The sequence below is a fragment of the Barbatula barbatula genome (assembly GCF_947034865.1).
Source record: "Barbatula barbatula genome assembly, chromosome: 11".
Lineage (NCBI taxonomy): Eukaryota > Metazoa > Chordata > Actinopteri > Cypriniformes > Nemacheilidae > Barbatula > Barbatula barbatula.
The window spans coordinates 11,000,050-11,024,949 of NC_136774.1; the positions used below are offsets into that span (position 1 = coordinate 11,000,050).

General features: G+C 38.8%; 3 protein-coding genes across 3 annotated transcripts; 2 read left to right on the forward strand and 1 right to left on the reverse strand.

The window, feature by feature from the left end:
- Positions 1–982: 982 nt before the first annotated feature.
- gck (glucokinase (hexokinase 4)) lies at positions 983–9,334 on the reverse strand. The gene is made up of 11 exons (XM_079468558.1): positions 9,208–9,334; positions 8,237–9,118; positions 5,319–5,481; positions 4,568–4,722; positions 4,352–4,471; positions 4,101–4,196; positions 3,820–3,919; positions 3,417–3,600; positions 2,284–2,439; positions 1,882–2,115; positions 983–1,690 (listed from the first exon to the last, which is right to left on the reverse strand). Exons 2-11 carry the CDS (start codon positions 8,258–8,260, stop codon positions 1,543–1,545), a joined length of 1,380 nt encoding a protein of 459 aa, XP_079324684.1. The 5' UTR covers positions 8,261–9,118; positions 9,208–9,334; the 3' UTR covers positions 983–1,542.
- Positions 9,335–11,969: 2,635 nt separating this feature from the next.
- On the forward strand, positions 11,970–13,588 carry myl7 (myosin, light chain 7, regulatory). The gene is made up of 7 exons (XM_079466995.1): positions 11,970–12,048; positions 12,220–12,321; positions 12,440–12,515; positions 12,592–12,696; positions 12,778–12,856; positions 12,945–12,993; positions 13,104–13,588. The coding sequence occupies exons 1-7, from the start codon at positions 12,046–12,048 to the stop codon at positions 13,206–13,208; spliced, it is 519 nt and encodes a 172-aa protein (XP_079323121.1). The 5' UTR covers positions 11,970–12,045; the 3' UTR covers positions 13,209–13,588.
- Positions 13,589–14,121: 533 nt separating this feature from the next.
- On the forward strand, positions 14,122–24,455 carry tbc1d10aa (TBC1 domain family, member 10Aa). Its single transcript, XM_079467555.1, has 9 exons — positions 14,122–14,882; positions 16,688–16,787; positions 18,781–18,888; positions 19,484–19,590; positions 19,688–19,802; positions 19,930–19,995; positions 21,008–21,197; positions 21,282–21,436; positions 21,543–24,455. Exons 1-9 carry the CDS (start codon positions 14,716–14,718, stop codon positions 22,377–22,379), a joined length of 1,845 nt encoding a protein of 614 aa, XP_079323681.1. The 5' UTR covers positions 14,122–14,715; the 3' UTR covers positions 22,380–24,455.
- The last annotated feature ends 445 nt before the right edge of the window (positions 24,456–24,900 follow it).

Genomic DNA, 24,900 nt, shown 5'->3' on the forward strand with positions numbered 1-24,900 from the left:
CAAACTAAAACATTTTGGCCCATTTGACAATTGCTGCTGAATAAACACAAATAATTACATACATTTTTGCCATAATAGGTCACAGTTTGATCTACATTCAATTTGATAATGAATGTAAACCTAATGCATCCTTTTTCATCAACTAAACACGGACGGATGGCTGTGGCATTCTTTCCATTATATGAAGGACATCACTGGACCCCCTGCAGTTTGCTTACCGAGCAAACAGGTCCATGGATGATGCAATCAACATGGGATCGCACTTCGTCCTGCAACATCTGGATAAAACAGGGACTTATGTGAGGATCCTGTTTGTGGACTTTAGTTCAGCTTTCAACATCATCCCAACAGCCCTCCAGACCAAACTGACCCAGCTCTCTGTTCCTAGCTCTATCTGTCAGTGGATCACCAGCTTTCTGACAGATGAATTTCTGGGGAAAAAAAGTCTGGCTGGCGCTGCAGAGCCGCAAATACCAGGACAGTCAGGCACAAGAACAGTTTCTTCCCCAGGCAATCTACCTCATGAACAGTTAAATGTTCCCCACTTTAAATAAAAATGTGCAATATCCTTATATTTATTTGTTACCCCTCCATCCTAGTACATCTCTGCATCTTACTCAATCATTTCTATTGTCTCTGTGTACTGGAAACTTGCCACTAAAACCAATTCCTTGTATGCGCAAGCATACTTGGCAATAAAGCTCTTTCTGATTCTAAAAAACGTAAATAATCACCGCATTTTTACAATTGGCAAGTAAATGTTAGATTATTAAACCAAAGTTTGATATTTCTGCAGAAACTGGAAAGAAATGAAACATTCACAATTCATCACTATTAAGAAGGCCATGGCAACATATGCTGTTAAAGCTAAATGCTGAACCACAAAGAGAATTTAATAATTTATTAATTATCCTCCGTTTACACAAAACGTAAATCCTCATTTTAGTTTTATGGAACAAAAACACACAGAAACTGGATTTATTAGTTGTATGGCAGCTTTATTTACAGTAATGAATTATTTCCACATGTACAAAGCAATACATCATTTAATAGTTAAATTAAAATTGCCACTGCATATAAACAACCTAAAAAATATGCCATAACAACACATAAACAGTGCATAATAACAATATACTGAACCTGAATGGTCAAATCTATTTACAATGTCGTCAACTTTCTTCTATCCGCTTTTCTCCAGCAATTTCACATCAACAACTTCAAAATAAGGCAATGAGTTTAATATAAAACAACATTACCTTAAATATGCTCAAGGCAACAGCAAATAAAAGGCAAAATTATAAAAGATATAATATTTGCTCCAAAAGTTAATTCATGTGGGTGAAACACACGACTTGTATGTGACTACATTATAAGTTGATGTTAAATTATAAATGGGCTGTACACATTTGCTATTGCCAAACAACCCATGGACCACGTCCTTCATACATGCAATGCGCAAAGGAAAAAAGCACTTTCACCACAATAAGGGTCTTCCTAAGACCACTCTAAAGGAGTGTAGAAACATTGCAGGTTATCCGTTTATCATGGCGTCAGCATGTATCCGGCCATCTTGCAGGCAACAGCGGAAATGAGAGCAGCACCCCGACCGCTTCCTTCTTCTGATTGGATGAAGGTAATTTGGCAGTGAGGTGTCATTTCCCACACAAGTTTATGGAACATTTCCTTGAAACTGTATAGTAAAATAATAGCAGTTCAACATAGGGCATAAAATGTAATATTGTAGTTCAATATCAACTTTTAAATATAGGTTTATTGCACCAGTCAAATTCTCTCTTGCTCTTCTGACAACCAGATGATTGATTCCAACTATCCTCTCTTTGCATTTGTCTGTTTGCTTTCCCATAATGCCCTTAAACTCACCGAGGGTGTAGTTTGTAGACAGAGCCATCGACTCCCACAGTGATCTTCAGTTCCTCCTGACAACGGCGTTCTCTCATTAGGTTGATGACGCCAGCGAGTCCGGCCCCGCACATGTGAGCCGCTCGCGTAGATACGCTCTCACATGCCAGCTGTACAATGTCACAGTCCAGCTCAGACGGTAAGATTCCCAGTGAACTTAAGATATTATAAATCTGCTTTCTGTCCCCTGTATCACTGAAACGAAGTTTTTTTTATTGTTCACTAAAACACAAATATACAATATTGTGAAATTTATGACATTTTTGGCGCTTCATACAACCAAGTGTGCATATTAGTGACAATTGGCTTAAGTTTATTGTAATCATCTTTCTGTAAAATTGCTTGAAAGTAATGATGTCCTACCTCTCAATCTGGGACACGAAGCAAGTTTCGAAGGCACTGCGTGTTTTCAGCAGGTCGGAGGCTTCACCGTTAAACAGCAAATTTTCATTCACTAGTTTTAGTAGCACAAGACGCACAAGCTCTCCCATGTACTTTCCACCAATCAGCTTCTCATACCTAAAGTCACAGAGAAATAAAATCCAAAAGATGATACTTCACCCAAAAATAAAAATTCTGTCATTGTTTACTTAGCCTCTTCTCATTTCAAACCTGTATGACATAAAGAAATTCATAAAGGTTTGAAATGATAAGAGGGTAATGCGTTTTCAATTTTGGGCGAATTATCATTTGAAGGCCAGTGGGGGATTTTTATCAAAACAGCAGGAAAGGGTTTTATGAACGTGAAAGCCTGAGAATTATTTTGTTTAATGCAAATAGTTTAAAGTGCATGTAGGGTACGAATAAGGAAATATGCTATCAAACATCAGAGGATCGGCCCATTGAGCTCTTCTCTATCTGCTAGCATCCATTGTAAATACCCATTAAGCTAGCAGCGCCGCTAATGATCTCCTCCTCTGTCCATTAATCCAGCCGTGTGTATTCCATCACTGACATGGCTACCGTCAGCATTTTAGAAAAACAACCCTGTCACCTGGAGACCACATAAGAGCTCCAGGCTGGCATCTAAGTAAGCTCTTCCTGAACTTAAGAGGAAGGCAGGAGGACATCTGCATTTTAAAAAATAGATGCATAACTTTTTGTTTTAATTCAAAGAGTGACAAAAATATAAAGTGATAGTTTACCCAAATATAAACATTCTGTCATCAGTTACTCAACCTCTTCTCATTTCAAACCTGTATGACTTCCGCAGAGGACAAAAGGAGATATTTTGAAGAATGTTGTTAACCAGCACCCATTGCTTTTGTGTCCATGCAATAGAAGTAAATGTTCGATTACCAACTTTCTTCAAAATATCTTGTTTTCTGCGGAAGAAAGTCAGAAAGTATATTTTTTATCATTTTTATATTACAGTAACTCGCCACCTGTCATTTTTTTAAAATACAAAGATGAAATGACGAAATCAAATGTACAGTGAAAGGAAGTAAGCTGGCTGAAAGTCTTAGAATTTTCGTTTTTTATCAAGGATGACTCACAGCTGTTTTCCTGGATTTAGTGACGTTTCATCTACAACACGATCGTATTCCAGACGAAACTCTTCCAGTTCACCATTTGCCCCAAACGCTCCCCATTCGGTGTTCACACACATCCGGCCCTCCTCCCCCTCCACCAGCTCCACTGTACGCATCTCCTCCATATAACACGCGTTACAGCCAGTACCTGAGAAACAACACGGAGGGAGAGAGACAAAAACAAACCTAAAAGCTTTGGATGTATTGCTTTATTGCAACGCTTTTATCTAATGGCTAAATGGATGATATTGCATTTTCCTGTTATAAACTTTATGTGCCATCTGTAATCATATTTACTTGGGTCAAAATGGGTTTGTACGTACGTACGTGTGTGTGTGTGTGTGTGTGTGTGCTGTTACTATCTTACCTACAATCATGCCAACTTCACAGCTGCGGTCTTCATAGTAGCATGAGATCATAGTGGCTACTGTGTCATTCACCATCGCAACCACATCCATTTCAAAATCCTATAGAGAAAATGATTCATATAGTTTTAAGTTACGGTATGTCTTGTTTAGCATATCACATTGCCATCATTTATAAGCGTTTTAGTCGAACTAAGATTTTAACATGTCTTATGTACTTCTGCTTTATGATCTTCTCAAAAGATCTTGTCACGTGTCTGACGGGTAACTCATGCATACTAACCCCATTCCTTTTAATGGCGTCTCTCAGCAGACCCACAATGTTATTGCCCTCCGCACCAGAAGCTTTAAAGCCTTTGGTCCAGTTAAGCAGAATGCCCTGTCACAATTTAAACACACAACAGTTCATCTGTTACACCATCTTGACAAACAAAGCAATAAATGACCAGACCGTATGCCACATATCTCTACCAGAGGATCAATGTGGTCATTTAACCACATGTGGTTTATGTTTACACTGATGCAGGAACTGACCTTGTCCAAATCCTCATGACGGACTGGAAAAGAGAAAGTAAAACCCAGTGGAAGCTTCTTGTGTTTGAGATTGTGTTTGTCCAGGAAGTCAGATATGCAGTCGGCAATGTAGTCAAACAACTAAGTGACAAGAATGTGGAGCGAGCACAAATTTCCAAACGTTTGTGAAACCCAACATTAATGTATATTATGTATAGAGCCTTTTTCATTTCTCACCATTTCAGCGGTACCAGTCATGGCATCCTCTGGAATGCAGTACATATGGTGTTTTGTCTCCACCTTCCAGCCCCGCTCCTCATCCTCACCCACTTTTACCAGCATCACCCGGAAGTTGGTTCCCCCGAGATCCAGCGCCAGGAAATCACCCACCTCTGAGATGAGTCATATCATTCAAAGCTTTTCACATTTCAGCCTTGCAGTCATTTTAAACCTTTAAATTTAACTTAAATTATAAATCTAAATTGATAATTTAAGTCAAGATTAATATACGGCATCCTAACTGCATCAGATGAGAGAAATTAGTATATGCAAATAAGCCATATGGGTTAAAGGCATAGTTCACCCAAAAATGAAAATTATCGTCATCATTGGCTCATCCTCATGTCATTGCAAACCTGTATGATTTAGTTTTCTGCAGAACACAAAAGGAGATATTTAGAAAAATGTTGGTAACCAAACAACATTGGCCTTCGTTGATTTCTATTGTAGACACAAAACCTTCTTTTGTTTTCCACAGAATACAGAGACACAGGTTTTGAACAACATGAGTGCATAACTTATGACTACATTTTAGTTTTGGGTCAACCATTCCTTTCACTATGCAAAGACAACACGCACTAAATTTTGATATTTTACAATGCAGTCGTAAAATCAATACTTGACATGTTTACATTTGAGCATGTTGTAGTTACCGCCTGAGACTGACATGTCAGAGCATCAGGGCTGAAGTGAAAAGGAGAACTCATACCAGAACCTTCAGGTGTGGAGCGAACATAAGTGGGGAGCATTTTGATACTAGCTTCATCATGTGTCTCCACACGCAGCCCCCTCTCCATTTCTCTCTGCATCCTGCCCATCACCTCCTCAAGCTCTTCTTTACTCAGAAGGAATTCTGACAAAATTTGATCCACCTGTTGAGAGAGATTTCATTCATGTTAATGGTGTTCAACAAAACAAACTTTAGTTTTTGTTTGTTTGCAATGCTATCCACCTCTTTATTTAAAAAAACATTTTATGTTAGGTGATTGTTAAAGAATGAAAACTGTACAATAGTTTTCCTTCAAGCTTTGTCTCTTACCATGAGAATTTTATCCAGCACTGACTCATACTCACTGGGTATCTTCTGCCTACGAGCTGAAGTGAGACACGGCATTTTCTCGAGGGTTTCCAAACAATGGCGTAAGCTTTGATGTGCGAGAGTTTGTGTCAATGCAAGTAAGGTGCATGGAGAACCTCAGCTGTTTTTATGCTCCACTTAAGGAGATCGAGAGGTGTGCCCTAGATATAGATCAGTGCCCTCTGTATAAACACCAGGTTCCATTCAGATACACACATGTACACCTGTCCTTTCACCCATCACCCTGGAAACCCAGCTGTCAATGCCAATCGTGAAGTGTTTGCTCTCTTTGAACATGACCTTATGCCTCCAGGAGAAATTCCCAAATGAGATCAGCACTTGAATGTGATGTCCGAAACATTTGACTGTCCTTGCTTCATGTACAAACATGAGCATCATCCTGATTCAATGCACATTTCAGGAAACCCAGTCACAGGGGATGCACATTATTCAGAAATGCACTAAAACTGACTGTCTTTACATGATTTGTGCTACGACAACATAAGTATGAGCTCGTTTCCAAAATCGCTTATTTGTTGTTGTATTATCTTATTAACGGAACACCCACCTGACTGATATTGACTTTGTGTTTTGTGTACCTTCAGGTATATGCTTAAAAAACAAGTTTAGGTTAGATTAAAAAATAGCTACACTAAACTTCACATCGTGAACATCAAATGTTTTGTGAAGGAAATTATTATGTAAGGAAGCCATAAAACTATACAATTTGCCCAAAATTTAAAATGCTGTCATTATTTACTCATCCTCATGTCAAACCTGTATGACGTACTTTCTTTTTCAAAACACAAAAGAAGATATTTTGAAGATACAATGAACTTCAAACCTTACTAAATGTAGTTAACCCAAAATAGGTCTTCAGGAATCTGATGCCTCATTTGAAAGGTTATTGTGCTCAGGGTCAATCAGGGTAAACAAAATCTATCATACAGTAGACATTTTTTGAGTAATCAAACATGTACACCTGTATAATTGACTACTTCAAATCACTCCTCAAAGTTAATGTACGATATCTTTGAAGTTGACATTTATATTGTAGTGCAGAATGACAGCATATTGCTCAAGTATTGCAGATTTAATGCCATCAAGTTTTTTACTTCTAGAATAAATATAGAATCACAACCCTGTTGAATTATGATATCAAATACTGATAACAGGAATACTGGAGTTGCCATAAAGAGTATTGAAACACTTGAGCCACGCTTAAAATAGCTTTTCAAAAATAGTTTTCATCATATATGAAAGTAGCGTATTCTACAGACTTCAAGTAGCATATATTTTCTTTAGGTTTAAAATGCCAAAACAATAGATTTGGTGGTGGGAGATATTAAGTATCAGGAGTTGGACACCGGTCTGAACTTCAGAGAAATGTACTTCATTTTGACAGTTTCCTTGTGTCACTTTAATATTATTTTTAAATGTAAAAAATGTCAAGACCCTAAAGAGGTTTTTCTGAATTATATATACATTGTTCTTTTCTTAAAACAACAAAAATGATGATTAAAAAGTTATATTTACAGGGTTAATTAATGTCGGACACTTTCAAGTATAGTTATGGTAACTGTCAGGGTAAACTAATATCTCAAAAGTGCTGTACTTATGAGAAAGCACAAAATACAATAATGATCATAAAAGGATAGTTCGCTTTCAATATGAAAGTTCTGTAATTATTAACTCACCCTCTTGTCATTTTAAACCTTTCCTTCTGTAGAAAACAGAAAATCAAAATATTTTGAAGAATTTTGGTAACAGAAAAACGTTGGTCCCCATTGACTTGGATTGGTTTTGTGTCCATACAATAGAAGGTTTAAAATTACAATTACAAGGGCCAGTAAATGACAGAATTTTCATTTTGAAGGTGAGCAATTCCTTTAATGTTTAGCTCAAGAATAATTATACAATAGCATCTTCTGTATTTCCCAAGAACATTCTTCACAAGAATATTTTTTTGTCAATAAAACGTCTGGTTTATATTTTATACATGCATGTTACATTTAAACACACAAAAATACATTCATATAAATTATTGATTTGTTGTCAGATGACCATAATTCACCAAACATACTCTCTATAAAGCAACGAAACTGTCCTTGCAATAATGCTTCTGTAGCTTCTTTGTGTGTATTTTAACAATGGGTTTGATAATCCTGGTTAGTAATTTACAGTAGTTTGTAAGGTTACACACATGAATGGATCACATCCAAGGTCATGAGCCATCGGGTGACAGTCAATCTTGCAATAGACCAAAGAAATGTACTCCTTATGGAGGGGAGGATCAAATAAATGTGAGCATATATTTGTAGGACACTGGAGCAAGACAAGATGCGCAACATTTCCCGAAATGTCTTTGATAGAAACCAGGTGCAGGTAAGTTTTATTCATAAGTTTTTAAATAATAAGAACCCGTACTCTAGACGTGTTCATATGAATACTATTGCAAACTTGTTTCACTTATATAAAGATTCAATGGTATCATATTTTCCCATGTGAAAGAGGAAAGTTAAGCAATTGAAAAAACAATATCACTTTACCTTGTCCATAGTATGAAGGTCCATGGTGTGTCCTCCTCATGAGTGCATAATTTCTCAGAGAAATGTGCTGGATTTTTTTCTTTTTTGTAATGGCTTATCCAACCGGTTTCATTGTCAGTTGCAGATATCCAGCGTCAAGCCTCTCAGTCCAGAAGATCCTTTGTGGTGTACATGTTCAATTTCTCGGTTTCAAAATGTCAATCTTTTCTAGTCTGTTCAAAATCTACATTTAAACTGTTCACATAGTTTCAACCCTCTCCTGTTTTTTATTGCTTACAAATTCCTCATGTGACAGTGTCCAGCGAGACAGTAGTACAAATGCTCAACTAGTCACTGGCTAAAAGTAAAGCTGACGATACGAAGCATAAAGTGAATATTGAAATGGCTAATCTATGACTGCTCGGAACATTAATGAAGTATTGCAATCCTCTGAAATAATAAAACTCCTTTGAGGAAAATGGGTTTCATTCATATTTCTTCCCCCTTTCAGCCCCCGTAACTAGGACAACAAAAGTACTTGTTCCTCCTATTTTGTCAAAAACTACCGACACCTATACGCCAATTCAGAGCACAGGTCCAACCATCACCAAGGATATCTCTGAAGACCACACACTACTGATATGGAAAATACTTTGCTCGCCCTCGGTTAAGTGCCACAAGGAAATTGTTAAATGAGGCAAAATTGCTTAGGAAAACATTGGAGGAGTATGAATCCTGTTTGGTGTGAATGAGTGACGGTGTTGCTGTTTTCGTCATCGGACCCTTCGTAGGCCAAAACACATTTGTTATTGTATTTTGGATGTGAGTGGTACTGTATCAGCCTCTAATAATATAAACATAAGTTTGTCACATTAAGGTCCAGGGTGTCATTTTTTGGAGGATCTATTGACAGAAATGCAACATAATATACATAAATATGTGTTCAGGGGTGCATAAAGACCTTACATAATGAAGTGTTATGTTTTTATTACCTTAGAATGAGCTATTTCTATCTACATATACTGCAGAGCCCCTCACTGTAGCGGTTCGTGCAGTGAACACTTGAGAACACAGGAAAAAGCACAACACCATATACACGAACCATACCAGACAAAACACTGAACTAAGGAGAGAACTTAATGACAGATAATAAGGGGTAGACAGGTGATGGGAATTAACTATTTAAATCCAGGTAATGGGAATTAACTATTTAAATGCAGGTGATGGGAATTAACTATTTAAATCCAGGTGATGGGATTTAACAAAAGATGTCCAGATGATGGGCATCAGGTGAGACGGGTGCAAAGGACTATGGGAAGTGTATTCCTGTGGTGAATGAGGGCAGACAGTGGACCGTGTCAGTTTGCCCCCTCCCGCGGGCTTGGCCATAACAGATCCAACGGAGGAGGGTGGGGTTCAGGAGGGGGACGGCCCTCAGGTGACGACAGGTGGTGAATGCAAGCAGATGACCAGATGAACCAAGGTGGTGATGATGGTGGGAGGAGTCAGGGTGGAGGCAGAAGATGGCCAAGGCAGGAGGAGCCAGTTGGGACCCAGGCCAGAGCAAGGATTGCGACCCACGGAGGAGCCGATGGAGGGCGAATCCATGGAGGAGAAGAGGCTGACGACACAGGTGGAGGTGGAGCCTGAGGCGGAGACGGAGAGCCAATGAGCCATGGTGACGGCGAGGATCCAGAGGGCCAGGGTGGAACCAACGGCTCTGGCGACCAAGGCGGAGAAGGAGATCCGAGAGTCTGCCGTGGAGCCGGAGCGACTGAGTACCGAGGTGTAGCTGGAGGTAGGGGCCCAACAGAGCCTGTGGGACAGAGCAATGAGGCACAGCCAGAGGAGTGGAGTGCAGAGGCGATGGCGGTTCGACGACCGACCAAGGCGTAACTGGAGGGACGAGGGATCCCGGTGAAGCTGGTAGACGACCGGGGGGCGGTGGAGCCGAGGTGGATTATGGGAAGTGTAGTCCGGTGGTGAATGAGGGCAGACAGTGGACCTTATCACTTACATGGAATTAAGCATGTTGATTCTACGGTAGCCTTAAACAGACAAACTGCTCTACAGAGCATGTTTTGTAAATACATTATGTTCTTCGGCAAAGAAGCAAAAAACTAAACATCTTTGTCCTGTGAGAGCCACCGGAGTGCTTCGAAAGGGGGTGTGGAGGGGAGGGGTATGTCGTTGGTTGCAATTCGCAATTCCCTTTACTACTTAATCAAAACTGGAAATGTTGTTGCAGGCCCTGTGATGAGTTGAAGATCACTTAAGTCCCACATGTGATAATGTATCACTATAAACTATACTTATATGTAATAATTGACCTAAATCCTAATTCTACACGTAATCCCAGTCTGGTAAACGTCTCATAATATTAGAAACTGAAGAAATACTAAATACCAAATGAACAATGTTCACTGTTCTGCTCTCTTGGCATGAGCTACCCTTTAGATAATCAGTATGTGCCGAGATTCACATGGATATAGATGTATCTGTATTGTATTCTTAAACCATAAAGTTAGCATAGCATTCGGACATTATTACTGTATACATAAATAAATAAAAATCTTCTACATGTTGAAATGGACTCCAGTAAGCCCCCTTGAAATTCACCCCCTCAAACACACACGTACATGCAGAAGGAAATGTTTTTGCAAACCAATTATAAGAAAAGGGAAACGTTCAACATTGAAGGGATAGTTCACTCCAAAGTGAAAATTCTGTCATCATTTACTCACCCTCAGATTGTTCCAAAACCAAGCAGATCTCATCCCTCATTGACTCTCTTAGTATATATTTTCCCTACTATGGCAGCAAAGGGGGACGAGATCTGCTCGGTTACTCGCTAGGGATGGGAAGAATCATTGATTTGCATCAGTGCATCGGCATAAAAGGTAACGATGCGATGCATCGATTTAAAAAGTTGTGCATCAGATACAAGTTGACATTTGCATAGCGATGCATCGTTTTTAACATATTTGCATCAGTAAAAATCGATTTGTAGGATGATTTCTCTGAGCTGTTTCACATGTGCGTTCTGTCATATGTGAAAATGACGTATCACATCACTATGGAGACATAGGCGTGGCCTGACAATCACACACAGGCTACGTGCAACAGCTATGTGCTGCCTTTCTATGCAGATGAGGCTGCATTTCTAAGCAGAAGGCCTGAGAGGTAGCATGTATCATTTAGCTGTAATGTTAGCTGCTAGCAGCTCAGGTAGATTTTCAAGGCAGTATATAGATGTATCCTTTATCTGTAACGTTAGCTGCCAGCGTCTTCACTACGGCTAGCATGATGCCGAGTTAGCAAACGATTAAAACTTTTTTCACTCTACGCTGGCTAACAGCTCTGCTTGTTCAAATGCAATAACCATTTCATTTGTGAATATAGTGGTACAGAGAATGAGGGCTTCCAATACCTCCTCCACTGAACTGTCACTTTAAATAATATACTTAATGTGCTCGCTCCCAGATTCTTGACAAATGTTCTACCATCAGCAACACCCCTTGTATAATTCTGTCACAAAAATATAATTTAAACTCACATTATACTGGACCACCAATTTAAATGTGTCCAATTCGCCTCACCCACACTGACACACATCTTATCTTTGAACCCAGCTGGAATCTGAGCACTAGGGAAATTATCAGGGCTCCTGGTTTTGGAAGGCTCTGGGTGCCCATGTAGGGAACTAACAGAGACACTGCAGACTTTAATAGAGGGCTGAATGATAAGAGTCCTCATACATATAGACTCCATCAGAGACACCACTGACCCGAGAGCACACATTTACACCCAGAGGGAGACAGACAGTGAATATGGTGAGTAGGTTTACTGTTCTCAGTAGAATAAACAAAATGGTGAGTTTAGGGTAGATTTTCATTTATCATTGATTAGTCAGCACATTTTAGTTTTAATTGCAAGAACAATTTAATAAGCTCCATTAAAATTTAAAAGCTAAATGTATGTTTAATACTCTTCTGTCCTTTCAGGCCAGTAAGAAAGCTGCAGCTAAAAGGGGCAAAACTGCTCAAAGGGGCTCTTCTAATGTCTTTTCCATGTTTGAGCAGTCACAAATACAGGAGTTCAAAGAGGTGGGTCCTTTTAGTACATAACAATGACCAACTAAGGCATCTTCATTCATTTTAACTAACTAAGTTGTTTCAATCATTATGATCCAGTGCAAAACATTCATGATATGCTTCTTGACAGGCGTTTGGCTGCATCGATCAAAACAGGGATGGAGTTATTAACAAATCTGACCTGAAGGAAACCTATGGACAATTAGGTATAAAGACCTCTGAAAGGCTTCTTCATGTTTTTACTATTAATCTGATCTACTTAAGAAATGTATGTTTGTGCAGGGAAGCTGAACGTAAGTGATGAGGAGCTGGAGTCTATGTTAGCAGAAGGAAAGGGACCCATTAACTTCACTGTCTTTCTCACTCTTTTTGGAGAGAAACTCAATGGTATGACAGCAACTCAATGGTATGGCAACAAGATTATTCAAACAAAAAAAGGATAATTCAAGATTATCAATCTCTAAACAGGCACAGACCCGGAGGAAACCATCCTGGCTGCTTTTAAACTTTTTGACCCAAATGGTACAGGTGTTGTCAATAAGGAAGAGTAAGAGTTACTTTTGTAAAATTATATCTTTTGTGAAATTAATGCATTTTAGCGTTACAAATGTAATCCACTTGCATTGTTTTTTCAGGTTCAAGAGGCTGTTAATGAACCAGGCTGATAAATTTACAGCAGAAGAGGTCAATATATGCATTTTTACTGACATTGATATTTTTATCTGGTGTAGAAATAGACAATATGAATGTATCAGTATCCCTATTAACTTTTTTCTTCTTGATTTTATTTTTAGGTTGACCAGGCTTTTTCAGTGGCTCCAATAGACGTGGCTGGGAATATTGACTATAAATCATTGTGTTACATTATTACACATGGCGATGAAAAAGAGGAATCCTGAAAACAAAACAAATCATTTATTTCATTTGAACCTAATCTTATCTAGAAAAATCAATACATAAGATCTACTACCAAATTCAAAGATGTGATTTTGTGAAAGTAGCACCGTTCATATTCTTTTACAGAAACAAATAAAATCTAGACAAATTATTTTAAAAACTGTTACTACAGTGTCAAGTTTATGAATCATTTGCTATAAATTGTCTGTAACTGCTGCCACCCACAGGTTATTTGTTGAACTGCATTTATCAACTACATGGAGTTACCTCATATAGGCTAAAAGTTATTTACCACCTACTGATGTTTTTACATCACACAATTCCTGGACAAATTCGTCATTATTAAATGTTCTCAAATCTTCAATAAACTGCAATACAGTATAAGAAAAGCTTTTGTCCATCTGTGAAAAACTTTAGAATTTATAATAACAGGAAAAAAGACAAACATTTTAGTACTGCTAATTTTGTAAATACGACATGAATGATTACAGAAATTATTTTGTAATCTAACATATAGGCCTATTTATATTAAATATAATGTTTAAATATAATCCCTTTTTATGTATTGCTTCTGACAGATAGCCTATAAGATAATCAAGTCAAGATTTTTACACATCTACTGCATTTGTAAAAACAGTCCGCAGGGTGTATTACTGTTAAACAGTAGGACAGGAATGATAAGAAAAAGTACAATTTAATCTTAAATACATGCAAATATTTTGTTTGCTTCTGAAATGTTTTCATTAGGCATTTTTTCATAAATACTGCCTTTTACTCTCATTTCTGTAAATGGTGTCAACCCCTTGTGTTGACAAAAATATGTCTTTGATCATTTGTATTTTCACTCTTTATTTGGTCGTTTGCTAAATAAATAACGCGACACAGGCTTAAACCCGTTTAAATGAAATAACCTGTGGATTCCGGAAGTGACACAGCCGCGCATGTGCAGAAATGTCAAACTTATTAAGCGAAAGCCTGGAAGCTCATCATCCACCCTATGATTAAAAATACGGTGTGAATAACCTCTCATCACTTTTAATTCACTCGTAAACTATGGAAACTAAACCTAAACTACGAAAACAACTCCGTTGGGGCATCTCGACCGTGATCATACTTTGTTTTCAGACTCTGTTTAGTGACTGAAAACAGTTAGGTGGACTCTTTAACCGCGAGACTTGACAGTCCGTGGACTGGAAAAATGTGATTCAGGAAATTCAGGCGTCGTCCGGTTGTTTACACGTTTTTTTCGGGCGATTGTTTAAACGCGTATAAAGTACATTCGGGATCGTCGTTTTTTTGCGCTCAAGCTGAAAAACGGCTTGGAGAGTGACACGTAAGTTAGCGCGCTAAGCTAATTTAGCATTTAACTTGGGTGATTGGGACGCACAGCAATCTTTATTATAAGATCACTACGCGTGGAGCTAAAACAGATCTTGTTTAAGTGAACGCAAAATAATGTACTAGTTTCTCATGGGATATAGATGATATAAGTTACTATAAAAGATCACGATGGCACGTTTGTCATCTGATGACACTATGAGTGTGACGACACTCGGCAGTCAGTATGGCGAAGAGAGCTCTTATGGGTCTGACTCTGAAATGGATGGATTCACCAGCTCAAGACAGACTGACAGATATGGATTCATCGGAGGTGCACAGCAGTATTCAGCTGAATCGTAAGTAAACTTGTTCTAGTCAAACGCTTCCTGTGTTGGTTGAGATTGGCAGGCAGAGTCACGTGATGGAGCGTGAAACACAAAATATAGTAGTAACATTGTTTAGATAATGGACCCTTGACACAGTTAAGTACATCAAAACAAACTATTCAGCCTAATTCCCCTAAATATTCAGTTCTGCTTCGTTTCCTTGATCAGTGGTTCTCAAACTGGCCATGGTGGATCTAGGGGGGGCAAAGATTTTGTGGCATTTTATGAAATATAGAAAGTGATCATAGATGTTATGCAATCAAACATCAGAAAAATAAGACCACCTATCAAAACAATTGATGTCACAGCATTGTATAACTGAATGCTTATACTGAAAACTCTTTATTTGGGGGGCCGCAGTGCATTTTACACACAGGGGACCTTGAAACGAAGAAGTTTGAGAACCACTGGCCGAGATCATTTTACTGTTGTAACTGAATTATATTTATGACTATGATCTCACACTGAATGTTTGGAATGTGCAGGACTTGTGTCATCGGCACTGAACTTCACAAGTTCACATAACCACTACTGCCCGAAAACCCTTTGTGAAACACCCCATAGCCTTTAAAAATAATAAATAACAGTTTGTTGATCTACAAAATCTAAACACCTCATTGAAGCAGCTGCATTGACTTGATCAAAAGCAAACCACTTGGTGTGAAGAGTTTGTGAGGGAATTTGTTTAGCTTAACTTGTTTAACCAGTTTTGACAGATGTGTGAAAACTTGTCAGATACTTTGTTTACTTGGGTTTGGTTTGACTGGAATACCAGGGGACACATCGTCACTAACAATATCAAGCCTTCTATTGCTTTGTTAGCAGATGCAGCCCAGCCAAATATTTTCTAGGTTTGCCAGCGAGATATCTGCCCAGGCTGGTGTTTCTTTGTGAAGAATTAACCATTGTATACATTGATCTAAGACAGGCAGGGAGAACTTCAGGCGCGAGTGGTTGACGTGAATGGAATAGATGAGTAAGTGATAGTTATGCCTGTGTGCTGAGCGTACAGCAGGCTTTCCGTTTCCTGTGCTTTATGGAAGGGCTGGTGCCCTGAGGTTACGCCGTCCCTGCCAACTACTGGGGAGAGAGAGAGGCCTTCGATAGGCATCAAACTCTCAAAAGATTATTCGTTCTTTGATGGTTTAGGCAAATGAAAAGGAAGTAAAACTTGCAAGTTGTAGCTGGTCCGGATACTAAAAGTATAAAAAAAACTTTTGCTTTCAGATCAGATTTCTAGTGGTTAGGTTCAGTGTTTATGAAAAGGGAACCTGGTGGATGCGGTGGTGGGTTGATATTTAACTGTCTTGGTGCACGTTTTTAGTTTCTAGCTCGGCTAGAGGAAAGGAGATAACTGTGCCGTTCCATCCCCGTTGTAGCCTTTGGAAGTGTAGCTAACCACAGGCCGATCCAGAGAAACCATCCCTCGAATTAGGCAATACTGTTGAAAGAATTTGTAATGTTAATACTATCTGTATCTACGTAGTTTCTACTTAATTATAGACTGAAATATTAGTTCATGTTTTTGTATATTTTGATAATTTTTCTTGCCGTGACATTGTTATGATGTATATTTTTTTTCTGATACAATATCGTAAGCCATTATGTATAAGGTTGCAATTCGCAACCTCACCACTAGCTGCTGCTTAATTTCATACACTGAACCTTTAATTCAAACATATCTCAGCACATTTGCATACAAGTTGATCATATAATTGTTTGCATTTTGCATGTGAATGAATTAAGAGTTCTTATTGTGTTTGTCTCTCACACAGGGCTCAGGATTTACCTCTGGCTGTGCTAAGACACAGAGAAGTGAAATGGTTGGATATGCTGAACCACTGGGACAAATGGATCGGTAAAAGGTTCAAGAAGGTAAACGCTGCCGAACTCATAACCATTTTTACATTGTCGCAGACAGATACATGTTAAAAGGCCGTATAGACAAGACCGTTTTTAACTGAAAACGCAAACAGAATTATGCAAAGATTTGAAAACGGTTGTCAAAGTGCCACTTTTTGAAAACACCGCCATTTTGTGCAAGACGGAAACAATGACGTCACACACATGTGTATTAGGCACTCAGTCGTGCGGGTATAGCCAAAACAATATGGTGGCTCCCCGTACTGTGCTTCCCCGTACTGTATTAACGTTTCCCCAGCAAAATCTGGATTTGCTGCACCAATAAGATCAGCGGAGACACACTATTTACATTCACCAGGCTTTAAACGCACAACATCTATCAAATTTATTAATAAGCACTTTTGGCTTATAACTATGCACGTGTATGTGCCAAGGCACGTCCTGTTTCTTTACACAACAACATCGCCATCCACCGACCTAGCATGCATACAGTGTTTTTTATCCGTTTTCCTGGATCTGCGTAAATGCAGATCTTTCGATAACCCTGTCATGTGTATGTGAAACTTTTCACAAATGCAAAGGAAAAACGTCTTCGTTTTTCATCGTGTAAATGTTACCTAAATGTCTGCCAATTCTTACATGTTCAAGAGATTAATAAGTACAGATACAGCAAACTTTGAAGATGTAAGATCTTGAGGCATTAAGTGATCACTTCTTCCTGTTTCTCCTTTACACCCTCTTTCTCATCTTTCTCTCATTGACTTGCTCAGACAATCTCACAGCCTATTAGATTCATTAAAAACCTCAGCGAAACGACACCTTGACAGAATCATTCGAGCAAGGCCCTGTCTGGACAAGCCTGATATCACATCACTTATCCTTATATGGTCTTGTGTGTATTTATTAGTCTGAGTGCTGCAAGTGTTCACCTCTGTTTTTCTCTCAAGCTTTATAAAGCTTCCAGTGGGAGTGAGTCATCTTCAGGTAAAAACAACAGAGGAGTTTTGGCTAAGGTCCTCTTCAACAGTATTTGTTGGCCTCCATGTTTGCATGCCTGTACTATTGTATGTGCTTGTCTTTGTGTTGCAGAGACATTCAAAGCAACAAGAATCAATTGATGAATTTGCATTGAGATCGCTTTAAAACAAGGACTTCACGTACCACAGCATTTTATTTTATACTCAAAACAAAGTCTTGCCCGAGTAAACTTTCAGAAATTATCTTTGTATGGTGTCGTCTTCTGTGGTTGCATTTGACAACACACAGCACGACTGATGTAGTCCAGTTTACCAGTCAATGGCGTTTGTGACCCAGCTGCTTCCTGACAAGCGGTGGTTCTCAACTGGTGGGTTGTGACCTAGAATCAGTCACGAGTCAACAAAGTTGGCAATAAAATGCTACAAACCATATAGTTTTAATATAAATAAAATGAATAGGATTATGCATCCAATCAAACTCCTCTTTATTTTTTATATAGCTGCTGCCCTTCTGAATCCTTGTATCTCCATATTTCATGATTCATTTGGACAGCAGCGATATATTCATGTCACATGATATGGCAAGGCAAATAATACTGACACTTTGCACATTGGTCTAATCTGTCCACTTTCATCATTATAATAAACGAAGGGGATTTCATGTTCTTCTGTGCGATAAACAAGTTTAGTACTGTCTTGTGTTTCTAACATAACGTTTACATAATGCAGCAAATCCAGTTGTGAACCACTGCTGAAAAAATTGTTAATGAATTCGAATCGTTCAATTCTTTTTTATTCCCATTCATTCAGACATTGCTGTCAGTTGATTCAACAGAGACTTGGCCATTTTTATCGTCGTAAATATTTGTCCAGTGGCCGCTGGAGACTGACGTATTTGTGTCAAACAGAGATATAGCTTTGACATCTGGATTGCTGCCCAGTCTTGGACTTGTGTGAACGCATGCCGGTCCCCCTTCTTTCAATATTACTGTGCCACTGTGTGACCTTCCGATCTCTGTCACTTACAGGTCAGGCTGCGATGTCAGAAAGGAGTCCCGCCTTCGTTGCGAGGAAGGGCGTGGCTGTATCTGTCAGGTGGAAAAGTGAAGAGGGAACAGAACCCTGGGAAGTTTGAGGTGAGTGTGGGTTTTCACACTATCAGTTGGGTCCATCTGTCCCAGTTATATGTCTTATACATGGTCCATTGGACTTGAAGTGGGAATTTACATACAGCTGCGGAAATGGTTAAGAAAACATTCCAAATGTTCATTTCATCACCGTTTGTAGGTGTATTGTGGCTATTTTACTTTAGGGTCCGTTCATTTCCACCAAAATCAAACCTCAGGAGAGACATAAGAGTCCTCCAACAGCAAAGTGAAAGACGGACAGCATGACAAAACACAAATCACAGCAAAAGTCAAAAAGTACATGTACAAATATTACTGTTGTATTGCTTAAAAGTGAACATGAACTTGTTTTCTCTGCAGTATTTGAGGTCTAAAACAAACACAGCATATTTTTCTGTTATTTTGACCTGTTAATGCATTTTCTGTTTTTATTTCCTGCAAATAAATGCTATATTTTGGTTTGGAATTTGGGAAACTGTAGATAGAAAAAAATGTACATAAGAAACTCTCTTATTTTTTTCTGTGGCTGTATTTCTTGTTGGAAAATCCTTGGATTTTCATCATATAGAAACTGTTTGGCAAGTATTTTGTCTTGTTTGAACAGGAGCTGGATAGCATGGAAGGAGACCCTAAATGGGTTGATGTGATCGAGAGAGATCTGCACAGACAGTTCCCCTTCCACGAGATGTTCGTGTCACAAAATGGACACGGGTTAGTTTTAAAGGAAATACATTAAAATCCCTCGACATAGTGTGAGTTTAAAGTGTATTTTGATTACACACTGAATCTTGTTTGTGTGCTTGAGCAGCCAAAAAGATCTCATGCGAGTATTGAAGGCTTACACCCTGTACAGGCCAGAGGAGGGTTACTGCCAAGCTCAGGCTCCAATAGCAGCAGTGCTTCTCATGCACATGCCAGCAGAGGTAAAACCTGTCACACATCAAGAGACTTTAAATGACAAATAAAATGCACTGTGGTTCTAAATCTATTATGATGCTGTACACAAGACATTTTCATAGTTTATAGTTTTTCCCCTTTTCTTGTGTTTAGGATGCGTTTTGGGTTCTGGTTCAGATTTGTGAGAAGTATCTCCCAGGTTATTACAGCGCAGGCTTGGTAAGTCCTTAAATAAATGAAAATGCTGTCATGAATCACTCACCCTCCAGTTGTGCCAAATCTGTATACATTTCTTTGTTTGGTTGAGCATAGAGAAATGTATTTGGACGAATGCTTGTAACCAAAAAAGTTCTTGGACCCTATTGACTACCATAGTAGGAAAATGACAATGGTAGTCAAAAGTTCCCCAGAACTGTTTGCTTTCCAACATTGTTAAAATGATCTTCTTTTGTGGTCAGCAGAACAAAAAAAAAGTGTGAAGTCATTATTCCTATTATGGTAGTCAATGGTGGCCAAGAACTTTTACAACCAGCTATCTTTCTCTGTGTTCATCAGAACAAGATGGCAGCAATTTGGAGACCTAATAAACGTCTGAAAACGCAAAATAAAATATCACACCTGTTTTTATTAAGTCATTCATTATCGTGTGAATGCACCCGTAAAAAGGGGAAAATGAAAGAACTTGTGAAGTCTACTTGATATTATGAATTTGTTTATTACCTGTGTACCTGGTTGAACCATTTTTTATTGTGAAGGCAATGAACAAATGAAGAATGACTTAATGTAACGAAATTTATAGTGTGTTGATCATAGAAACCGTATCTAGGTTCCTTAGACACATCCCATTGTTGCTAGTTAACATTCTATTCATAGCATTCATATCTGAAGTTCCCTGTTCACAGTCTGCAAACACTGACTCGTGTTTCCGATGAGTGCCAATGTACCACAGGGTTTTGTAGAATCAAAACAAAGGTTCTTTTGTGCTCAGCCAAAGGTGATGTAACTAGCAGAAATTTTTTGAATTAAGTCCGTGTTCCTGTGTTCCTTTTTCTTAATGGCTAAAAATGAATTTAGATCGGATCTTATGATACACCATGCATTTTCACCCCATGAACGTTGGGCCAAACAACTGCCTGATAACAAGTTATATAACCCATGACATTGTTATGTCAAGTCGAAAAACAACCACATTTTATGACGGTAATAAAATGTTATTCTTGTTTGTAATCAGGAGGCGATACAGTTGGATGGGGAGATCCTGAATGCACTACTGAAGCGTGTGTGCCCTGTGGCGTATCGGCACCTTGACAAGCACAAGATAGAGCCCATCCTCTACATGACAGAATGGTTCATGTGCGCCTTTTCTAGAACTTTACCCTGGTCCTCTGTGCTGAGAGTATGGGATATGTTCCTGTGCGACGGTGAGATCCACACACACACACACACACACACACAGATGTATGTTGTCTTTTTGACCGCAGTTCTCATCTGAGCTCTTTAAATAGGAGTGAAGATTATATTCCGTGTTGGGCTGGTGCTGCTGAGGTGCATGCTGGGATCACATGAGAAACTGAAGACTTGCCCTGGTCAGTACGAGACTATGGAGCTTCTCAGGGCATTGGAGCCACGATACATACAGGAGGGCTTTCTTGTACATCAGGTAACACACCCTGAATTTTTTTTAGCGCTTTCTGTTTATAGGTGTTCATGTGTAGTGGTCAAAATTCAGAGAATAGTTCAGTGATGCGTAACTTCTCCACATACAGGTGTTAGAGGTGCCCATATCTGTTCGGGATGTCGAACGGGAAAACCGCATACAGCTCAAGCGCTGGCGAAAAACCCACGGTGAGCTCAGCTACAAGTCTCCCCCCAGAATGCACGGCACGCAAGCTATCATGGCTGCTGAGCCCCATACGCGCCAAGACCTTCGTCAGACCCCCACAATCATCGTCCCGTATCCCCTTTCCTCTGACTCCAATCCCGAATTCTCTCGAATCAAGAAGAGAGGAACCATCCGGAAAGCACCAATTCCTAATGTGGCCTTTCCTAACCCCTATGCCTTACCTACAGACCCAAAGGCAGCCACTCTCAAAAATGAGTCTGAGAAGCAAGACCAACTCAAGGAAACGCCATTAAACAATCTACACAATAACCAACCTTCTTCAGCACTACAGCGTTCCCTCCTCACTACACAAGAGAAGACCTCGGCCGAGAAAATAGTACCGCCCATACAGTCTCTCCCAGACCCCATCCCCAATGACACTCTTCCTGTCCCAACCACGCAGCCACAAGCACCACGACCCCAAACACCTCAGTATGTCTCTCGCACCCCACCTTCTCCCCGCACCTCACCAGCCTTTAAACCAGAATGCTCTGCTGAGATCCCTTTCGCTTTCAATCCTGAAATAATTCCTCCTCCAACAGGCTTCACATCGAATTCCAACAACTCCGCCCACCTGACAGATCATTCACCCACTACAAACGTAACTGCGCTACTTTTGAATGACACACCTGTGAATGGGAATTCTGCTCCCGCTGCTCCCAAACTTCCCAGTTTACGTAACTCGTGTGAGAGCGTGGGGTCAGAGGACACATACCTGTAATTTGTGTTATACTTCTGATCAGGGAGAACGTCTGTGCTGTATTGGGAACCAGCAAAAGCTTTATGACTGATAAACGGCAAGCGTGCATGTTGGAGGAAAGCTATTGAATGTATTTTGATGTTTTTGAATTATTGATCTTGGGCGAGATTGAGAATTTTGGGTTGACTGATGCACACAAGAATCCTTACCCGCCAATAATTCAGACTTTGCGACCTCTGACAAAGAGACCTCCAAGACCCGTTTTAAGAGTGCTGTTTAATTATGGGGTGTGCACACTTCATATAACATTCCTCAATGAGATCCGAGAAGAAGCAAATAAATGAAGCAAAATGAACTGTACTTCTATTATTCAATCATTAAGACTTTATAATCAAACATGTTTGGCTATAGTATCTCAGTTACAGTGTTATTTGCTGCTTAACAATATTAGGTCATTATGTTGCAAGAGTTCTGATAATAAAAATGACTCGAGTTTAACAGTCTTAACCATGTTTTACCACTATTATAAGCATTTAAAAAAATATATATTTTGTGAACAGCCTCAGTTTTAACACACGCAAAAGAGCTTTGCATTATATTTCAGCTTTGTATTTTTGTTAGTGCACAATGTGACCGAAATATTACAATATTATGTTTAGGAGACAACCATCCGACCATCAAAGCATAAAAGTTTAAAGCTGTTTAAACTCATTGAAATTGGAATAAAAGTCATAGGCATGATGTTAAGAAATGGTGCAGTGTCCCTTTAACACAAAAATTATTTTGCGGCTATTGCTGGAGAAACTAAACGTATTTCATCTCAAGCCACCAGATGGCAGGCTTTCATTACAAACGCTCCATTTCAGTTTTTGACCTTCTGTTAAGCTGTTACATTTGCGTTCATCTGTGAAAAGTGCTATAAAACATTAAACTGCTAAAACAAATACGTCAACAGATGTTATAGGGAGTTATTTTTAAGTTAAAATGTTTGTATAATAGCTGGAATATTCTAAAAGTATTCTATTCTCTTTACGTTTGTTTAAAGTAATGGGAGCAGTGTTTTTGTTTCCGTGTGCTTTAAAGACTTTGGCTTTGATTTTTGTGTTTTACCAACAACTGACTATTGCATCGTGTAAATTGTGTACAAATAAAAGCACTTATAATCAGATTTGCATGCATTAAATGTTTCTTCTGCATTTTATTTAAAGTAGGAAGGCCCTGTTTCCTACTCAGTCATAGGACGTGTCTGTTTTCTGTCACCGCTCTGCTTAAATTACGGTGAGGAAAGGCATCAAAGAGGCCGGTGTAAACTGATCCCATAATGCTTTGGGTCATCTGTGATGGCCTCTGCTAAGCAGCAAATTAGAGAGCACCTCTCTTTTTCTATCAGAGGCCTAAAACAATGTCTGTGGCCACAAATTAACAGAGACAACTGTGTGTGCCTTGGGTCAAACAGGAATTATACACAAATTGCTATTTGAATGCGTATGATCAGTTTCTTTTATTCACAAAAATGTTTACATTTATAAATGGTATGATTTTTGCAGTTTTACATTTCCAAACATGTTTATGTCTAGTGTATACAGCCTCAGAAACCATTTCAAAGACCATTTTCATTTCTTTGTGAATTTCCAATTAAAAATATTAACTACTAACAATATATCTCCCTAATTTCATATTTTCATGTTTCTATTTGCGTTCATTTGCAAATTGTTGTTATTACAAGTAAAAAACATGAAACATTAGACCTCAAATACTGCAAAAACCAGTTCAGATTCACAACAGTAATATTTAAGGAGTTTGTTTCCAAAATGAGAACTCGTTTTTGAAAGGTTTCCAAAAAGCATTTTTTTTGTGTGCATTCCTAATAATATCAATCAAACAGCAGTTGGTTTGTTTTGATTTAAGCCATAATAACTCAAAAACTATGTTTTAACTGAGTTATCTCATTTTGAAACCAAACATAATTATGTCTTTATTCTGTATGCTTTCTGTTTTTCACATTGCTGTTGGATGACTTGGTCACTCCTGAGGTTTGAATTTTTTAAATGTAACAGATGCTGGACTGGAATGTCCATAATATATCTAGAATTTATGAAAATTTGGAGTGGTCTCCTGATTTTTATCGCTGCTATATATAGACCTACTATGAATTATTATCGGCCGCGATGAATGGAACGGTATCGAATGTTGTGTCAGTATAAAACACATTGGATGTGTTCTTAACTTAATGACCGGTCCCTCAGGTACACTGATATACATATTCACAGACATTCTAAACAGAAGATTTCTTCATAAATACAGTTGTCTTTCAGTAGGCCTCTGTTCACACTGGCTCATTGCCCGAAGCGCCTGCTGCTGGTTCAGGGGTCCTTTAGAGACCTGAGACCCCCAACTGTAGGTTACTGTTCTCAAATAAATACAGCACTTCTGTGAGCTTCATTCATAAACACAATAAACAAAAATACTCAAGGGAGCTGTTGCCGAGATTGATAAATTCAATCTACTACAAATTTCAGAATGTCTCCAGAATTGTGTGTTT